The sequence below is a fragment of the Mus musculus genome, chromosome 2 (assembly GCF_000001635.26).
Source record: "Mus musculus strain C57BL/6J chromosome 2, GRCm38.p6 C57BL/6J".
Lineage (NCBI taxonomy): Eukaryota > Metazoa > Chordata > Mammalia > Rodentia > Muridae > Mus > Mus musculus.
The window spans coordinates 18,712,290-18,732,675 of NC_000068.7; the positions used below are offsets into that span (position 1 = coordinate 18,712,290).

The following is a 20,386-nucleotide window of genomic DNA, read 5'->3' on the forward strand; positions in this document are numbered from 1 at the left end:
GCAGGCTCTATGCTTTTGTATCCCATGTGGAAAATCTTGATAGTTTTCTAAGTATGACTGTGTACTAATTATAAACACTAGACACAGAAGGAAGGTGGAGTGGGGGCTTGACTACACAGAACACAAGGATGCAAGGATTACCCATGAGGCTCTTTGGCCTTACTGTGGCTGTAACCTATGCCCTCTTTGTAAATGAAGAAGCCCTGTGACCTTACATTTTGTGTTCAGTTCTTTGGCTATAGGAATTAGAACATGAAACATTAGCACTAGGAAGGAGAATGTGATCAGAAAGTGTGAATTATAGGTGCTGGCAGTTAACAGCTATTAATAACTTTACATTATAAATTTGATGATTCTACAGAATAAAAAGTCAAATTAGTTTAAGGTAATGACAAGAAATGTGCCATTATTTTTAATGATTATAATAAAGTAGTCTTTAGAAAGTTATTTTAAAGCTCTACTGAAGTGGAAACTTTTAGTTTCTTTGGAAAGTTAGTTATGTAAATGATGCTTTGCTGGAGCACACAGGTGAAAGGAGACATGGGAAAGAACTTTTCCCTGAAGCAGACCCAGGTGAAAGGATGTTTTCATATAGCAAACACAAGAAAGGACCTGCGATAAAGGAGTATAAATCTGACCCCACAGACAGTGGGAGACGAGCACTGAGCATTGGTTTGTTTTGCTCCACCTTGCTGTTCTTTGGTAACGACAGACATATATTGGTTCATCTTACATAACATTGTTGAGCTTAACTTGTGGTAATACCACCATTAAGAGAAACTTGCCCAAGAGCTGCTAGCCAGGTTTCTGTGACAGCTTGCCTCACCTCTGGCTGGTTTAGTGAGCCTGGTAAAGTTATTCAGGAACGAACTACAGCTGCCTGGTGTTCCCCTGCTGAGAAGACTGGACTGGAGCTGCTGGTTTGTGCCTGGTGTCTGTCAGCCTAGAGGACTGGTCTGTGGCTGTTGAGTCATATTTGGTGTTTGCTAGAGGACTGAACTGCTGCCAAAGAAGGCTGAGCTTGCCTCCAAAGAACTATTGGTGAACAGGTCCACTTCCCCCGTAGTCTAACAGCTTTTCTCTTTCACTGCCTTTGCTGGGTGGTGTGCTAGAGTAGAGGTTGGACCCTTATTAAAAAATAGATTGCAGAAAATTTATGCATATACTCTACCTTAATTTTGATAATAAATTAGAGTTCGGGTCCTTGATATGATTTAATAAAGTAAAGGAAATATGTCACATTAAAGCACCCGATCTGTACTAGCATTCTTTACATTATATTCTAGCATTCTTTACACTATATTCAAGCATTCTTTACATTATATTCTAGCATTCTTTACTATATTCTTTACATTGACATGTGTCCTTTTTAAGATATAGCATGTTAAAATACACTTAGTGTGTTTACTGTCTCTTATAATTTTTATTGTTTGTGTTTTTAGTCTAAGTGACTAGAAACCTTTCAGAGAAGGTGCTGGAGTTGGCTGGTCCTTCCTAGTATGGTGGTTTAAATGATAATGGCCATGATAGGCTCATCTATGTGAGCGCTTGATCCCAGTTGGTGAAACTGTTTGAGAAGAATTGGGAGATGTGGTCTTGTTGAGGAGGTGTGTCACTGGAGGTGAGCTTTGGGGTTTCAAAAGCCCCTGTGTGATGACTTGTCTATGGTCAGCCCAGGAAGTAGCACAATTAGAAGTTGTAGCCCTGTTGGAGTGGGTGTGTCACTGTGGGTGTGGGCTTTAAGATCCTCATCCTAGCTGCCTGGAAGGCAGTTTCTGTTAGCAGCCTTCAAATGAAGATGTAGAAGTCTCATTTCTTCCTGCACCATTCCTGCCTGGATGGTGCCATGTTCCTGTGTTGATGATAATGGACTGAACCTCTGAACCTGCAAACCAGCCCCAATGAAATGTTGTTCTTATTAAAGTTGCCTTGCAGTGGTGCCACACACCTTTAATCCCAGCACTTGGGAGGCAGAGGCAGGTGGATTTCTGAGTTCGAGGCCAGCCTGGACTACAGAGTGAGTTCCAGGACAGCCAGGGATACACAGAGAAACCCTGTCTCGAAAAACAAAAACAAAAACAAAAACAAAAAAACAAAAAAAGTTGCCTTGATCATGATGTCTGTTCACATCAGTAAAACCCTAACTAAGACACCATGCTAGCCATTTCCAGTTACTGTTTTCTCTGCCTCTTGGTTGTGGATCAGATTTAAGCTCTCAGTTACTGCTCCTGAGTAACTGAGTCCATGCCTGCCACCTGCTGCCTTGGATATGGTATCTCCTCACAGCGGTAGAAAAGTAACTTAGACAGTAGTTAATATAAAGAAATCAAAACTGATACTATCAAGTAGGAGACTCATTGGGTTTTATTAATGAGGACCGTGGGATCAGCTGAATGTGGTGGTCTATGCCTTTAATGTCAGCAATCAATATATAGAGGCAGGCAGAGCTCTGTGAGTTCAAGACCAGCATGGACCATGTGATACAGTCAGGGTTAGCCCAGTACACACAGTGAGACCTTATCTTAAACAAGCAACGAAACTAGCCAAGAACTATGAGATCATCTCTATATTATAATAGTCATATAACAACTGTGTTGTAGCTAAATATTTCCTGTGTATTTGTTGAGCACCATGAAGAAAGAAACATGCTACTCCTGTATTTCACTTTCATTTTTTATTCTTTAACCAAATGACATTTATATCTTGGGCATACTGTATATAGGAACAGCATTCACAAGTCACACAATAGGTGACTTGTTTTTATCTTTTCAAAAGCCTTTTCTAGAATAGAAAAATAACATAGCATAACATATCCTTTTTTTTTTTTTTTTAACCAGGAGAAGTTGAGAAATGGTGTGAATGTTTTACCTTAATATGATTTTTAGGTATATATCAGAGCATAGCTGCTATTCAGTGTAGTTCACTGAGGTCAGGAAAGTCTGCCATACTGAGAGGCTGAGGGGAAATAACAGAAAAGAGGTGGTCAGTCAACAGAGTTGGTTAATAGGCTAACATTCCAGAGTTCCCCTGAGTCAAACAGTACCTTTTAGTATCAAGCAGATGTAGAGAATCCAATTATTATATGAATTTGCAGAAAGTCCCATGTTTATATCTGATTTTATATAATTTCCAAATACATGCTTAAAAGTAAAGCATTTTCAGCACAGTTTGAAACTGACCTTGCTTCTAGGTTAGTTACTAACCAGCGGCAATGGGAGCGATAAAGACTCAACATATCCCAGGCAGTTCCCACCGTCTGCGTTCCGAGGCGGTTGTGCTTTCCTTCAATGCCAGTTTTGTGTCACTTTCAGGCTATTTTAGATTCTAGGTTTGGTCTCTTTTTCCCTGTAGTGTGTCTACAAGAAGGCAGCTGCGTTTGTGCTGCGAGCGGTTGGTAAACACTCTCCTCAGCTGGCGCAGGCCACAGTTGACTGTGGTGCCCTGGACTCACTGGTGATCTGCTTGGAAGATTTTGACCCTGGAGTCAAGGAGGCTGCAGCCTGGGCACTTGCATATATTGCAAGGCATAATGCAGGTACTGGGGTGTGCTTGAAGATAGACTCAAGTTTAACTTTACTAGATAAGAACAGTTTTGTTTATTATCCATTGATGGAGTTTTAAAAGTTGCTGGACATTATGGGAGAGCTGTCTTGAAGGATAGCCACACTGATTTGGATCACATAATTACAAAACACTTCTACATTTGAGTTCTAGCAGAAGGGAATCTGAAGGAGACGGTGGTATGGTAGAGTGGGATTGGCATCCAGTAGCAAAGGTACATGCCTATAATCCCAGTATTCAAGAAGCAGACTCAGAAAGCTTAAAGTGAGCTCTGCAAGCCTGAGTTACACAGCCAGACACTGTCACAAAACCAAAACAACTAAGTCAGATGAAGAAAGTTCAGCCGACCAGGTAAATATATTCTTACTAACTTGTCAGAAGACTATTACTGGTTTCTCATGCTCTGAGCTCCTTGTCATTCACGACAGGACATTTCAAGCCAATCAAGGAGCCAGATCACATGGATGAATGGTGCGGTAAGATAATATACAGTTGTAGAAAATGTTTTATTACCCTGTGTTAGCAGGAAGGAGGAGGAAGAAAATAAGGGCAACACTTTTCTCAAAACTGAAATCCTGGTGTGGTCAACAAGACAAGACGGGGCTCTCCTGAGCGAAGACTGTACAGACACAAGATCGAGAAATGATATGGCGCAGGGGGGTGGGTGGTGGGTGAGGGATGGACCCACTCCATCTCTCTGTGGATGCTAAAGAATAAGTGCTAAATGGCTTATGAAAATGATCAGCTTTGCTAGGAACTGGCATCCTGCATGCTGAGCAGGGCAGGACAGCCACATGGTAGGATCTGATTTCCAGGACAGGCACTGTGCTCAGCTGCTGTGACCTCAGCCACATCCTCATCTGAACAGAGGGTAGCTGACAGTCCTGAGGTTTGTAATAAGGGTGGTAAAATCACAAACAGAGCTCTTGTCAGTACTTGGCATGTACCTGCTGAATGCAAGATGTCCATAGATAGTATTAACTATCGGAAGGAACACCATAACACTCATGACTTTAGCCAAGTGTGGTGCTATATGCCCATAGGCCCAGCTACTGAGGCCAGCCTGTACTGCATAGTAGGATTGCATCTTTAAAAAAGTTAAAAAAAAAGAAATGAAATGAAATTTATTACATTGGGGTAGGAAGTCCAAATTACATAAAGTAATGGAAACCAGTTTGTCAAAATTAGTAGCAGTCCCAGGAGAGGCTTACCCCAAACACCTCCTTGGGAAGCTGGTCCTGAGGAAAGAGTATTAAGGAAGGAAAAAAACCCTGTATCTGTGGAAGTGTTATTATGACATTGTTTATAGTTTCAAACTGCCTTAAATATTTGACAAAACTTGAGTGGCTAAATTATAGTAATCCGCTTAATAAAATCTCATGCCACAAAGCAAAAAGTTGTTATGGTCCCTACAAGGTAATGCAGAAAAGTAAGTATAATAAACGGTGGCAGTGAGAAGGATGTAAAGTGAGTAAGTAAAAAAAAAAATTACATTAAATTTTAAAAAGATAAAAAAATACTAAAACGGAGAAAGTTGTATAATACAGTTCCAATACTGTAAAGTGAGCCTTCCTATGGTTGTAGACTATGAGACGCATGTTGCATTACTAAGCTGGTAGAATTAAAGATGCCTTTTGGCTTTCCAGTGTTACAAAGAACAGCAGCTTCTCTGCGTGGAGTCACTGTGATATATTGTCTCCTTTAGACTATAGCTGCCCTTAGCTGCTTCTTTCTCTACTTGAGAGAAGCTGACTTAGAGAAGAGGCCTGGGGTGATGTGAAGGGAGGTATGAGAATCCAAATCTGTGTACTCCCAAGTCCATGTTAGCCTAGGTACCACACAACTGGACTGACCACTTCCTGATGATGCTGAAGGAAACCCACAGAAGCAGGCAGAGACTCTCTGTGTTATGTTTGGTTCTTAATGGGGACATATGGATAGAAATAGAACAGCAGGAAACTAAGCTGAGAAAGCAAACTCTTATATTTAGAAAAGTTTGTATTTCCATCCCATTGTATCTGGAGTTTAGAAGTTGTTAATTTGTCATATAATGTGTCGAGAGAACTCAGTGTTTTGGGTCAGAAGATGAAAACTTCATAATTAGGTTAAGTAGGTTCTGATGAGTCAGGGGACATGTTCCACGCTATGCTGAGTCTCTCTGAGTAGTTCACAGAGCTCTGTGGAACGACCACACACACACATTGGTGGGGAGGTGTCAGGGATGTCCTGTCCATCTCCCTTGATTGCCCAGTCTGAGAGATGTTACCATGGTTCATAGGTAGGACCTGGCTTGAGGGATCACACTCCACTATCTTTCAATGACTTGGATCCTATGTGGAATTCCCACTGTAATATAATATTTCACTGTAGAGGTCTCAGGTCTAGAAGCTCCCCAAAGAGATCTACTGAATTCTCAGAAGTAAAGGGAACTGCTGTCTAGTCCCACAGAAATCACCCGTCACAACCAAATCTCAGACAGTGGAATATTTGCCCTCAAATAACTGGTCTGTTTCTCAGTGTTTTCCTAAAAGTGGAACATACTGAGATCACTTGGGAACACCCATTCATCATTCTCTTCTTGACATTTATGCTAAGGCAGGAGAGGGTTTTAAAATGTTTTAGACCTCAGGTGAAATGCCAGGGGAGTTTTACCTTATTTAAGGGCAATAGGAAGGTTGGAAGTCTGAGGTCGGCTTTTTTCTGCCCCCCCACCCCCCATGGTTTCTTCTTCCTTCTTTCCTTGTTAGTCTTTCCCACTCTGCTAACTGGTCAGTCACAAACAGGTTAGCTAACGCAATCTTCAGGGCCTCATTTGCTTTTGGAGACCAAAGTTCCTGAGCAGAGGCATGAAGGATTAGGAAGAAAGGGCAGTAGGACTGTAGGCCCTGGGCAATGGTTCAAGCAGGCACAGAGATGCCTCATGAGCACTCCAGGTTGCAGCCTCAGGGCCTCAGGTGACCTAACCTAACCAGACGTGCGGACTGAGGCAAAGGCCAGAAATGACTTGATATTTTGAGGGAAACCTCTCTATAGCTAGGCTCAAAAATAAGTTTTAAATGTTGAATGCTTTAGTTAAAAATCAGGCTATCTATGTGGTAAGCTTTGGTTGACTTAGTCTAACAAAGATGAGGACATTTGATCAGATATTCTACAACTCATGCATGATTCTGGGCCAGAGTCCAGCTGAGAAAGGTGTGATGGCACTGCTGGTCACCTGCAGCTTCCGATGGGACTCATGGACAACCAATAGCTTCTCAGCCCCGCCTCTGTGTAAGGAAGAGGATGTCTAGGATACTATCCTCGTATTGTTCAAGCTCCTCATGATATTATTCTACTTAGAACTGTGTTTCCCAGGGCAGTTATTTTGCTGCTCATCAGTGTTCACATAGGTAAGAAGTTCACTGGGATTTTCCTGTTGTTGTTACTAAGCATTCAGTAAATACAATCTGATTTTTTTTTATTACAAAAAGAATTTAGAGTGTAGAGCAACGAAGTGTAATGACTTAACCTTGGCGACTTGAGTCACCAGGCCTATGACGTTCCTAGTCACTCAGCCTGTGACAGTGGCTATATGGCTTGCTTAGTGACATTCTCATCTTGGAACTTATGAAAAATTTGGGGGGACTGCAGTGTGCATTTCCATATCTTTAAAAATATTTTAATCATAAACAGTATTTACAAACATTATCTTCTAAAAAAAGAAAAGCATCATTCGTCAGAATTAACCAGGCCAAGTCTATACTACTTTTGGACTTTGGTACAGTTAGAACAAACATTTGGAATGGAAGCCATGGAATTTCACATTAAATTTACACGTTGAGTACTGAATACATCTTCTGCATGTACCTACCACTGCAAACAAATCTGTGATGAAATAGAATTAGAAAGTAATTAGCTTTGTATCCTCTCCTGTAACTCCCATCCAGTGCACACATAAGCTCTTCCTTGTCGCATGTTTAGCCTCCCCCCCCCCTTTCTACATGTTATGTGGCACCAGGTGTACATTTATCTACATACATACCTGGGTCCCATATATGAGGGAGTACGATTTTTTTTTAAATTTCTGAGATTATCTGACCTCACTTAATATTATAAAAGTCTATTTTCCTGCAATTTTTTAAAAGTAATTTTTCTCTAGAGCTAAGTACTATTCCATCATATATTCCAATCCCTTGCTATAGAAAGTAAAGTGGCCATATATGGGGGTATAAATATCCTTCTGGTAGGGTATGTGTTCTTGGGCACATGCCCAGGAATTAAATAGCTGAGTCATATGGTAGCTCTCTTTTTAATTTTTTGAGAAATCTTCAAACTGATTTCTTCAGTGACTATATTAATTTGCAGCACAACCAATAGTAAATAAGAGTTTCTTTCCCTCTACATCATCTTTGATATTGGTTATCAGATTTCCTGGCAATAGCCTTTCTGGATGGAATATCAAAGTTCTTTAAATTTGTATTTCTCTGACAACTAGAGATACTTTTAATAATAGCTATTGACCATTTTGTCTCTTTAAAAATATTAGTTCATGTATCCATTTGTTGATTGGCAGTTCTGTTTGCTTGGTAGTTGATTGCTGTAATCCTTTGTAAGTTCTAGAGATCAGCTCCTTGAGTAAAGTGTGGCTGGTATCTGTTTTCTCTACTGATTGTTTCCTTTGCCTTAAAGAAACTTTATTCTCATATCATTGTAATTGTCTTAATGGACAGAATAAAATAAATTGACTAAGATCTCAGCCCTGAGGGAAAAAAATAACTGCTTCAAACAGGCATAAAGGCCATGCAGACAATGGTGCTAACATTGGACAGTGTACTGGCTAGTTTTGTGTCAACTTAACACAGCTGGAGTTATCACAGAGAAAGGAGCTTCAGTTGGGGAAATGCCTCCATGAGATCCAGCTGTGGGGCATTTCCTCAATTAGCGATCAAGGGGGAGAGGCCCCTTGTGGGTGGGACCATCTCTGGGTTGGTAGTCTTGGTTCTTTAAGAGAGCAGGCAAGCCAGAGGAGGCAAGCCAGTAAAGAACATCCCTCCATGGCTTTTGCATCAGCTCCTGCTTCCTGACCTGCTTGAGTTCCAGTCCTGACTTCCTTTGGTGATGAACAGCATTACGGAAGTGTAAGCCGAATAAATCCTTTCCTCCCCAACTTGCTTCTTGGTCATGATGTTTGTGCAGGAATAGAAACCCTGACTAAGACAGACAGGAATGTACAGAACTACACTACTGTATTAAAAAGTATGCACGAGGGTCAGGGATGAGGGCTGGGATGTAGCTCAGTTAGTACAATGTTGGCTATGTGTGTAGCTGGACTTTTGCTACTTTATGTGTTCTTCTTTCTTGTACATTTTTCATCCCCTAATGCTAGATAGGAGAGAAAAAGGATAAAGGGTAAAGGAAAGAGATCCCTGAATAAAGCCAGGGGTCAGAAAGGGAGTGATATTATCATTAGTCTACTTTCTGCTGATCAGGGCCATGAAGTTCCTTGGGGCAAGTTTGATCTTGGCAGTCAGAGTATCTACTTTCTTCTTCTTGCTTCTCTGCGCATGATTACTTAACAAACCTCAGCCAACAACAAGCAACAACAACTAACAACCAACAACCACCCACCCTGCCCTAGTGTTTATATACCCTTTAAAATGTCTCCAAATGTCATGCAATCACAGAAACTATCTTTAGCTAGCAAAATTACATCCCTGCTAGAGCATGAGGCAAATCGTAGTCAGCTGCTGTGAACTGTCTGACAGCAGCCCTACACCCCTACGCCTGGGATTAAAATAAGCACAACCCTATTCCTGTGTTTTTTAAAGAAACCAGAATTCTCACTACATATGTGTGGTTCTCCTTACCACATAACATGGGAGTGATATTACATGCATGTAATGTAACTTCAGCACTGAGAAGGTAAAAACCAGGAGAATCAGAAGTTCTAGGTCATGTTTCGCCATACACTGTGTTGAAGGCCAGCCTGGAATACATAAGACTGTCTCAAAACAAAACAATCACATATAATACATCACATAATATATACTAGGATAGTGAAATATAAGGAATGTGGTACAATATCAAAAGCAAAGGTCACTAGAACCCATGTCATTTTCTTCTTAAGGACCATTCAGGTGAGCACCCATCAGACTTTGGGAATTGAAATACAGAAGGCAGTGACATGAGACACAGGAGAAGGAAGAGCCCTCTGACCCCATTCCTTGATAGTACCCCAAATTCTCATAGTCTAGGATTCAACTTTTGATTTAATGTTAGTATTTGTGGGAGAAACATCCCTGTGTGTGGGGTGGATAAAGAAAATTGAGTCTGGAGTGCTTGATCACAAAGCCATGATGTTCCACAGAGTCTGGGCCACCCTGCTTCTTGAACTTCATTTATTTTCCAATTCACATAACACCTTTTAAATATGGGGGGGGGCATTTTAATTTGCAGCTGAATTTCTTGGATTCCATTAGGCATAATGCATTTGAAATCTGAAAGTACTCCAATTGGGCATTTCACAGCCTAAGTTGGCTATTGAATGCTTAGGACCGCCAGCGTCAGAATTGTGCTCTGCTGTAAGATATGCATAGCACCTAGTCTCACCATAGAGCTTAATGCCATTTTTTCAGGAAATGTTAGTTGGCATATTTGGGGGGCCTTTTGTTTTCATATGCACTTTTAGATGAATGGCCCAGCTTGCTTTCAAAGTGCAGAATAAGTTAATTACATCAAAGCAATTTACTCAAACAGTGTTTCTAAAGTTGTTAGGGTGAGAGCCTGGGCCCTTGCAGCCCTAACAAGCTAGGCTCGACCACCCATCCTCAGGAGGCCAATTAAGCAAATAAGTAATAGTGAAAGCAGAGAAAGGAGATTTATTCAGTGTAGTCACACTGGGAGGGAGAACAAGAGATCCTAGGACCCCTCTCCAGCACCATTTTAGAAGCCTTAGCAGGAAGTTTGTGCTTAAATAGAAGGCACAGGTACACAGCTAAGCAAGCAATCCCCAAAGTAATCGGCCAGCCAAGATAGTCGACATGGTCAGGTTCAGCAGGGTATCCTGTCTCAATAAATAAAGTGAAAACAGTTGACGTCCATCTCTGACCTCCACACACATGCATACATACATATACGTAAAAGTGCATCCACACATAAAGTATATAAATGTGATCAGAATATAATCATTGTAATGCATGTTAAAATAACAACCAAGCTAAGCAAAAACAAATGTCTACCATAGGGCCTGATGGAGGAAACCATAGCAATATATACCCAGCATGATTTCAGGGGAACATTAAAAATGTTTGGTGAGGATTTGGAGGCTTGGTTACGAGTGGCTACTTCCAGAGGACCTGAGTTTAGCTCCCAACACCAGTGTTGGGGGCTTTCACCTGTTGCAACTCCAGCTCCTTTGATCTTCATGGGCACTTATGTGCACGTATCCACACAGATACCTGTTACACAGACACGCAATTAAAAACCATATATATTTAAAAATTGTTGGGTTAGCTCCACCTCTAGAATTAAAACTAGATGGTGTAGCAGCCAGGGTGTGGTTGGGTGATGGGGGTGGCAGGGCCCTTTTAGGAGCCACTCAGGGAGGCTCAGCAGAAACTCAGAACTAGTCTTCTTTTCTAAGAGCCGGTATGAGTTTTGTTTAAGCAGGGTCTTTTTATGTAGTCCTGGCTGTCCTGGAACTCATTCTGTAGACCAGGCTGGCCTTGAACTCACAAAGATCCACCTACCTCTGCCTGCTTCATGCTGGGATTAAAGGTGTGCACCACCACGCCTGGCATCTTGTGTGATCTTTCTAATCTCTAGTGTTTTAATGTTTGTCTTTCATCTGCCTTCCGCCTTGCCCTGGTTCCATAGAGAGTTCCGTCAGAACCTTGTAAACTTTGTACAGTCTTCTCCATCCCCCTGGGTTTCTATAAGACTGGACTCTACCTAACACTGGGCTGAAGCAAAAATTCACACCAATAAAGTCTGAATGAGAAACATTGGCCTTTCCTATAATAATGATTTTGTTCTTAACATTATAGGCTAAGTGAAATCCCAACCATGCAAGCAGATAACATGAAAAAACTTGTAGATATAAAAATGCATTTTATAAAGATCGCATTTCACTTAATTTACCATGCTGGCTCCTTTCCTCTTGGGCACTCTGGACCTGTGCAGGAGCTTGGCTTTGCCTAGTCTCAGCTGCAGAGTCAGAGGCTAAAGATAGTGGGCGTGGTGGTGGTGGTGGTGGTGGTGGTGGGGGCTGGGGGTGCTTTAAATCTCCTGCTTACTGTCCTGCAGGCTATTAGCCAGGATTCTTCTTTGTCTAAGTTGGTTTCCATTTCTTAACTTTCCCACACCATGTTGTCAGGCCACGTAAGTGTTACCTGCTCTGTCCAAATCAGCTCACTGTAATTTCTAACTAAAGTCCCATTATCTTCAGATCAATGACTTGATTGACTCATGAGTTTTTAAAGGAGCCTAAATCATTTTGCCTTGGAAGCAAATGTATCTATGTTGTTCCTTAAACTATAATTCCATCCGTATGTTAGAGCTGAACGGATCACTATGAAGCTCTAGCAGAGGAATGGGAGATGGGAGGGATGGAAAGACAGTAACATTTGTAAGTAGGAGGAAAAAGAAAAATTATACCAAACCTTTTCATAATGCACAGAAAATTCCTCTCTGTGCTTTTCCCATTTCTATCTGCAAACTGAGATATCAACCAATCAGCTCAAAGTTATAGCCAAATGGAGGGAGTGTTGGCTCTGGATGTGGCAAGTCTCAGCTGTGTAGGCGAAGACCAGGTTGCCATAGGAGCCACCCCAGTGGTGTCTGCTTCCTACTGTGTGCATCCTGTGTGGTCTGCCCCAACAGACTTGGTGTTTTGTAACTTTCAAGCTTTGTATGACAGAGTTCAGGGTTTGTAATGGATCCTGTGTTCTGGGTCATCATTTTAGATATACCCTCCTTAGATGGCCCATTGGAAAGCCCTGGAGAGGGCAAGTTCCTCCCAAGACTCATGAGTGTACTTGGAAGTAAATTTCAGATGACTGAAGCAGTCATCTGGTGAAGCTTACCCCTCAACTATAGCCTAGTAAAAGGTTTGAGTCCCTAAATGCTTTAGGTTTCTAAGTTTGGTGTGATTTATTACACAGTAGTAGATAACAACAACAAAAAAGTAAACAGCTGGGTTAGACCAAGTCTAAATTAATTTTTCTTGGAAGAGCTGAAGTTCTGGGAATAAAGCTTGTTTTTTTAAATTAAAATTTCACCTAATTATGAAAAATTGGTTGAGTGGGCTGTCAGATTATTATTAATGTAAGAATATGTTCTTAATATATTTTCTATATTGCTTTCTTCAAAGTTTTAATTGGGATGGAGATACAATTCAGTTAGTAGAGGGCTTGCTTGGCATATGCCAAGCGTGGATCTCCAGCAGTGTTGTGAAATGGGATGCTATGCTAACTAGCACTCTGAGGCTCAAGCAGGAGAATCAGAAGTTTAAGGTCATCACCATCATGAGGCCACGAGCTTGGGATACACAAGACTCTGTCTCAAGCAAACAAACAAACAAGTGAAAGTTTGGAAATGGTATAGCTATGTATTTTATTTTTATGGCTAGAGCAAAATCCAGCCACCCCATTTTAAAATTGAAATAGTGCAAGTTATTGGATTGTGACTCCTGGTGCTTTTATAAGAAAACAGGTTAAAATATATCTTTATAGGACTTGGAAATAAAATAAGCAAAGTTAAAGAAATTAGGTTTCCAGAGGAGTTGCTGAGTTTGTATGCTAATGGTGTAGTGCGCGCGCACACACACACACACACACACACACACACACACACACACATTTTTCCCCCTTCCTTTACTCATTTTGAAAGCCTCCTAAGTTAGCGTACGTTTTACTTTGAGTTCTCAGAATCACTTCATTTGGCTCAGGTACTTCTCTATGTACCACGAGTGAGCAGGAAAACCAGTGAGTGTCCATTTTCAGATCAGCCCCGCCCCTTTGTTGGCTAACCTTCCCTCATTTCTTGATTTCTTCCTTAGTTTTTTCTTATATCATCACTGTGGTGATTCTTCCTTTATGAGTCCCTTGAACATAAACGTAAGAAGTAAAAGTAGAAAAAACATCACATTTCCATATCTGGGAAGCCTCTGCCCAGGTTATTTAAGAAGGCATAAGACTTAAGCCTGAGGTTGTAAAACGCTGGCTCAGTTTGAGGCCTAATCTTAGGTGGATGTTTTATTTGGCAGCATTATGCTGTACCATACAGAGTTCCTTAAAAAAAAAAAAAAAAAAAGATGATCACACTTAAAGGGCAAGGCACTCCAGTTTAGAACGGCCTGACAACAGCATATCTATATTCTCACACAGTCAGTCACACAGAGCTAAGGTTGGGAACTGCTGTCCCTCGTAGATAGTGGCTTCCCCTTCTCCATTGCTCCCAAGTGCCCTGCTTTCCATATTTCTCCGGGCTTTATGTTTTCAGTTGTTTTGCCTGGGTCCTGTAGCCATTGCATTTACCACCTTTGGTCCAAATAGACAACTTTTTTTTTTTTTTTTTTGGTTTTTCGAGACAGGGTTTCTCTGTATAGCCCTGGCTGTCCTGGAACTCACTCTGTAGACCAGGCTGCCCTTGAACTCAGAAATCTGCCTGCTTCTGCTCCCAAGTGCTGGGATTAAAGGCGTGAGCCACCACGCCCGGCTAATTGACAACTTCTTAATGCATAGTTAAGAGGTGAGATTAAGGGCTGACTGTGTATCTTCTGGCTCATCAAAACTGGTGGGAAAGAACATCTTGTTTCTAAATTAAATACACAAAATTAGAGATTTGAAGCTAGGGTCCTGTGCTGGCTGCTTTTATGTCAACTCGACACAAGCTAGAGTTATCTCAAAGGAGGGAAGCTCAGCTGAGAAAATGCCTCCATAAGATCCAGATATAGGACACTTTCTTAACTAAAGGGGGTCCAGGCCATTGTGGGTGGTACCATCTTTGGATTTGTGGTCCTGGGTTCTATAAGAAAGCAGGATGAAGAGGCCATGATGGACAAGCCTTTAAGCACAACTCCTTCATGGTCTCAACTCCTGCCTCCAGGTTCCTGCTCTGAGTTCCTGTCCTGACTTCCTTTAATGATATGGAAGTGTTAGCAAAAATAAATCCTTTCCTCTCTAAGACAGTTCATAGATGAGCAGGAACATAAAGTGTTTGTTTGTTTGTTTGTTGTTTTGTTCTGTTTTTGAGGCATGGTCTCTCTATGTAGCCCTGGCTGTCCTGGAACTCACTGTGTAGACCAGGCTGGTTTCAAAGTCACAGAGGTCCATTTGCCTCTGCCTCCCAAGAGCTGGGATTAAAGAAAGGTATGTGCCACTAAGGCTTGGCAGGAAGTGTTTGTTTTCATTTGTCTGGTTACCTGACTGAATATATTTTTCCAATTTCATATAATAACTTGCAAATCCAATAAAATTATATTTTGCATATGTGTTATATTTTCATTATCTATTCAGTTGATGGATTTCTAGGCTGGTTCTATTTCCTAGCTATTATGAATAAAATGTCAATAAACACAGGATTTCATGTAGCCTAGGCTAGTCTCAAACTTGCTACAGAGCTGAGGGTGACCTTGGACTAATTACCTTCCCAAATCCGCATCACAGAAGTGCACCACCATACCAATAAGATATATATAGATATATATACATACATATATATAATAATGTTATTATACTGTTATGTATTATATAATTATATATTATATAATTTTTATATAATATATTGTTACATCATAATTATATAGTAACATACAATAGAATATTGTTTATAAATTAACTTTAAAGATTAATTTAACAATTAAGATGAACCTAAGATATTTTCAAGATAAACTTCTTGGCTACTCTTTAAAAATTGATTTTTTTTTGAGATAAGGTTTTACTATGTAGCCCTGTCTGACCTAGAACTCAATATGTAGATGAGGCTAGTCTAGAATTCACAGAGCTTTGCCTGCCTCTTGCCTGTTGAGTACTGGGGTTAAAGGCATTCCCTAGCACACTCAAACTACTTGTTTATTTTTGAAACCATCTTCAGTGAGCATCTCTGTACTGATCATTGCCTTCATCAGCATGCTAATTTAAGCCAAAAGCTGGGTTCTAAAATAGTTTTAAAATGAGCTCCCTGAGGAGAGATGGCTCAGTAGTTACTGACTGCTCTTTCAAAGGACCTAGTTTGAGTCCTAGTAACTCCAGTTCCAAGTGACGTGACAGTTCTTCCTGGTCTCCTTTGGCACCAGGTGTGAATACAGTACACTGACATACATGCAGGCCAAACACCCACACACGAAATAAACAAAACGAGCTTCCTGACATTTCTCATAGGAGAAGTTCTAGATGTACATAGTTTCGGAATGTTTGGTGCTCACTGCTTTTCTTTTGTAGAGTAGACCAGCAAAGGAAAAGGAGGGGCGGGAGAGGAGGCGGGAGGTGGGAAGCTTCCTGGAGTGAAGCTTCTGGGTCCCTTGATGTGCCACAGACCCAAGGCCTGTCCCCCCCACCCCCAGCTCTGAGCTTGTAGTGGTCTTTTCCAGCATTCACCTGGAGCGAGTTCTAGTCTAGAACAAGGATTGAATTCTGCTCTACTTCCTCCAAGTCCAGCCAGGGTTCCCGCTGGCAGTAAACACCTGGCACATACTGCAAGCATAGGAGAGGCAAGAAGTGTAGATCTGGGTGGTTTTAGCTGTTGGTTGCTGAGCATTGACCATGGGGACTTAAGAAATAAGAACTTTTAAAAGAAATTTATGTCAGAAGACATAAAGTTCAGAGTCAGGGCAATTCCAAGCTGGGCGGTGTCATGAAGAACCCAGAATTTTTTTGTTTGTTTGTTTTTTGTTTTTCGTTTTTTTTGAGACAGGATTTCTCTGTGTAGCCCTGGCTGTCCTGGAACTCACTTTGTAGACCAGGCTGGCCTCGAACTCAGAAATCCACCTGCCTCTGCCTCCCAAGTGCTGGGATCAAAGGCGTGTGCCACCACCGCCCAGCTTTTTTATTTCTGTTCTCAACCATCAAAATATCGGTGACGTCATACACAAGACAGGGTTGGTGTTCCAGATGTTATTTGCAGACATGGCCATATCCAGCAAAGAAACGGTGCTGTTTCCTATTGTGAATTTCAGCATTCTGCAGAAAAAACTTTGGCAAAGCTTCTAGTAGACTGCAACTGAGGTCCTTTGGCCAATATAACTCCTTCACTGACAAATACTGCAGGGTATACACGCTGGTCACTGGCCTGATACACCAGTGAAAGCGGTGATGGAGAAAATGAGAAAGACACATCACTGAATAGAGAGAGGCTGAAGGCAGGATGTGTGCACATGGTACATGGAATCCCAAGGCTAATGTGCCCTTACCTGTGGAAGAGAAGCTAATAGAGACTGCATGAGTGAAGGTCATAGGTCAAAATTACTTCTAAGGAACACCATGTGGCACTCAAGTGCAGACCCCAGCACCATGGGATATACACACTTGTTGCCTGCCAGTCCTAGTGCAGGCCCTTGGAAACTTCCTCATCTTGCACATCTTTCTCCAGGGACCTTCCAGTCTCCCCACATTTAACAGCATTGATTTCAGAGGTTGTGGAGCAGCTTGGGGGAGCTAGGTAGCTTTTCAGGACAGTCTGCTTTATTACTAACTGTTCACCGTTTGGGTGATGGATCAATTGTCACCCCAACATTTCAATGTGAAAATAGGCATAAATCTCACATAGATGCTTTGTAGAAAGAACCTTGAGTTTTTGTTGTCAATGGCTTATTTACTTAGCTGGGGATTGCTTAATATTTCCATTAAAGAGTTGAATTATACTGTATGCTCATTACTCCTATAACCGTGAGAGTGATAAACATCTGGCCTGTTGCCTTAGTTTCTTTTCTGTTGCTGTGAAAAATGTTGTGAGGGAGAAAGGGTTTATTCAAGGCTCCCAGTTCCTGGTTCCAAGCATCCCGGCAGGGCAGTCACAGTGATAGGAACTTGAGAGAACTGTCCACGTTACACCCACAGTCAAGAGCAGAGAGGAATGAATGAGGTCATTTGGGGTGGTGCTCACTTTGCAGACTCAGTCTTACAGTGCTCAGGATCCCCGTGCTCAGGGAATGGGACTGTCTGCCATCAAACCAGGTCTCCCCACATCAAGTAACTTAATCAAGACAGTCCGTTTCAGACATTCTCAGAGGCTGGCCTTGATCTAAACAAACCTTCACCAGTGCTCCTGGAGCTCGGCTCCTGGGTGTCAAGTTGACAGGATTTACCCTCATGCCCACGAAATTCCGGTAGACACATACCAGTTGATATTACCATAAACACCTGTATAATCTGGCTCAGGCTGAATCCCTCAGGAACCCATTAATTAACAGGAAATTTGAGTGCTATGTTTAGAAATGACACACAATGTACTTTACATTGTCTTCATCTCCCTTGGGTGGGTGGGTATGGGAGAGAAATGGGGATTGGCCTCTGTGCCTGCTGCCCTGTCCATCTTCTGGTTGATGCAACAGCAGGCCAGAGATACTTCTGAGGAGCATACTACATTGCCATGTGATATCCAAATCTTTCTGATATTATATTTGCAAAAAAAAAAACCAACCTTTTATTTCAGTTTTTTTGAGATTGTATATAAGCTTCCTATTTATATCGTATAACACCAGGTCTTTTTTTAAAAAATGAAAACATTTGCTAATGAATGTAGTATTAATTTGTAGAAGTATGTCACAGGCTCCAGAGTTAAATGAGCCTACCAGAGTTAAATGAGCCTACCATATAATAACCTTCCATTAATACCTGTTTGGTGAAAGAATAAGTAAAATGTTTATACCTTATTGAATCTTCCAAGATAATTATGACAATTTTTTTGAGACAAGATTTCTCTGTGTAGCCCTGGCTGTCCTGGAACTCACTCTGTGAACCAGGTTGGCTTGCAACTCCGAAATCCACCTGCCTCTGCCTCCCAAGTGCTGGGATTAAAGGCATGTGCCACCAGTGCCTGGCAATTATGATAATTTAAGGAAAACAAATTATAGACACTAACCTGTATTTGCTAGCACTAGTTTCTTTTAGAAAATATAGTCTTACCAATCTTTTGAAAAATTAACTTTTCCCAAATTAAATATTTAAGTGATATGGTAAATAGCTATTTTAGCTTATACACTAGAAATATGGGGAAATGAGAATGTAATTTGGAAGGAAGAGATTAGAGAATGATGTATGTGATTCAATGAGACCACACATACATCAGGATTAGAATGTGTCACGGGACGGAGCTTTCCTCTTCTCAGATGGCACTTACTGCGGGTACATTCTAAGGTTCTGCTTAATATCTTTCATTCCTTGAAGTGTAACGTTATTATTTTATAGTTCTTATTCTTGGACATATAAGTAAATCAGCATTATATTTGTTAATTCTCTGTATAGCATGGTTAAGATAAATATGTCCCTTTATCTTACTAGTAGTATTAATACGAAAGTATGCTGATAAGTTGTAAACTTCAATTTTGAAAGTATTTTAGAATATAATGAAAAGGCAGCCTTTTATTTTCTATAAGGTATTTTTGAAAATATTTTCAAAGTATTAGAAGATGAAAGGAATTTAACAATAGACATTATTGGTCCACGAGTCATGCTAATGGATACTCACATAAATAGCACAAAATACTGCCTCATTAGTGTGGTTGGTAAATTTTTGGTACTTTAATTTCCTCTGTTATTGTAAACCATGCATAATATGCTTGCCTATTGAGAAGTGCAGAATTGCCAGAGCTTAAACAGCTGACATCTGCTTACTCTCTTAAAAAAAAAAAAAAAAAGAATAACAAGCCATTTCAGCCTAATCTACCTCAAATGTGTTCATGTAAATGGAGGTCCATCTATTGACCTGCGTTCTTTTCAGCTCGGGATTGGTCCACATGGTTTATGAAACCAGAAAGGCTGATTTGAAATGCAGATGTCGAGAGAGTGAAGTACACCCTCCCCTTTTTCCTTTGCTGTATCTGTCAGGGTGAAGGATGGCTTGTACAAGGGTCAGTCACCCATACTCACTTAATTACTTTTCTTGGACCCACAGAACTGTCGCAAGCTGTGGTGGATGCGGGAGCTGTTCCTCTTTTAGTCCTCTGTATCCAGGAGCCCGAGACTGCTTTGAAAAGGATCGCTGCCTCGGCCCTCAGTGATATTTCAAAGCACTCCCCAGAGTTAGCACAAACGGTGGTGGATGTAGGAGCTATTGCTCACTTAGCCCAGATGATCCTCAACCCCGATGAGAAACTGAAGGTATGTACAACGGAGGTCAAGAGACAACAGACAAGCCAGTGCTCTAAAAATCCAAGACAATGAAGATGTGTAACAAACTAGTGTTACAAGGAAAAACAATTAGCAAATACCATGGGAAGCAGACATGCATATATCATGTTTTGGGTCTTTTAACATGGAAATAATGCTTTGGGTGTCACATTTAAGATGTTATTTAGAAATCTGTGTGCAATGATGAAGATTCCAGGTAGCATTGGTATTAACATTAATAATTAAAATAAGGCATTGGCCTGCCCCAAATGACTCAGTTGGGATAGTCTTGGACTGAAAACAGGGCCGAAAGGTTTTCTAGCCCATCACTAGAACATTTGAATTTCTTATGAAAATGGCCATGCTTATCAGTCCTCTGGTAGCTTTCTAAATTTACCAGTTATACAGCTACATATGGATAGTTCTTAAAATATTAACATTAGCTAAGCAGATGGGGAGTTATTTCAGATGGTACCAACAGCATGCCATAAAGACATTAATTCTGCTTGTTGTTGTATTAC

General features: G+C 41.0%; 1 protein-coding gene across 2 annotated transcripts in view; it reads left to right on the plus strand.

The window, feature by feature from the left end:
- Window positions 1-20,386, plus strand: part of Spag6 (sperm associated antigen 6) — a 55,736-nt gene that overhangs the window by 18,279 nt on the left and 17,071 nt on the right. For both annotated transcript variants that reach the window (XM_006497502.2, NM_001001334.2), the window contains 2 exons: window positions 3,352-3,535; window positions 19,651-19,856. In XM_006497502.2, coding sequence (XP_006497565.1) covers window positions 3,352-3,535; window positions 19,651-19,856 — 390 coding nt within the window. The remainder of the gene's footprint in view (window positions 1-3,351; window positions 3,536-19,650; window positions 19,857-20,386) is intronic.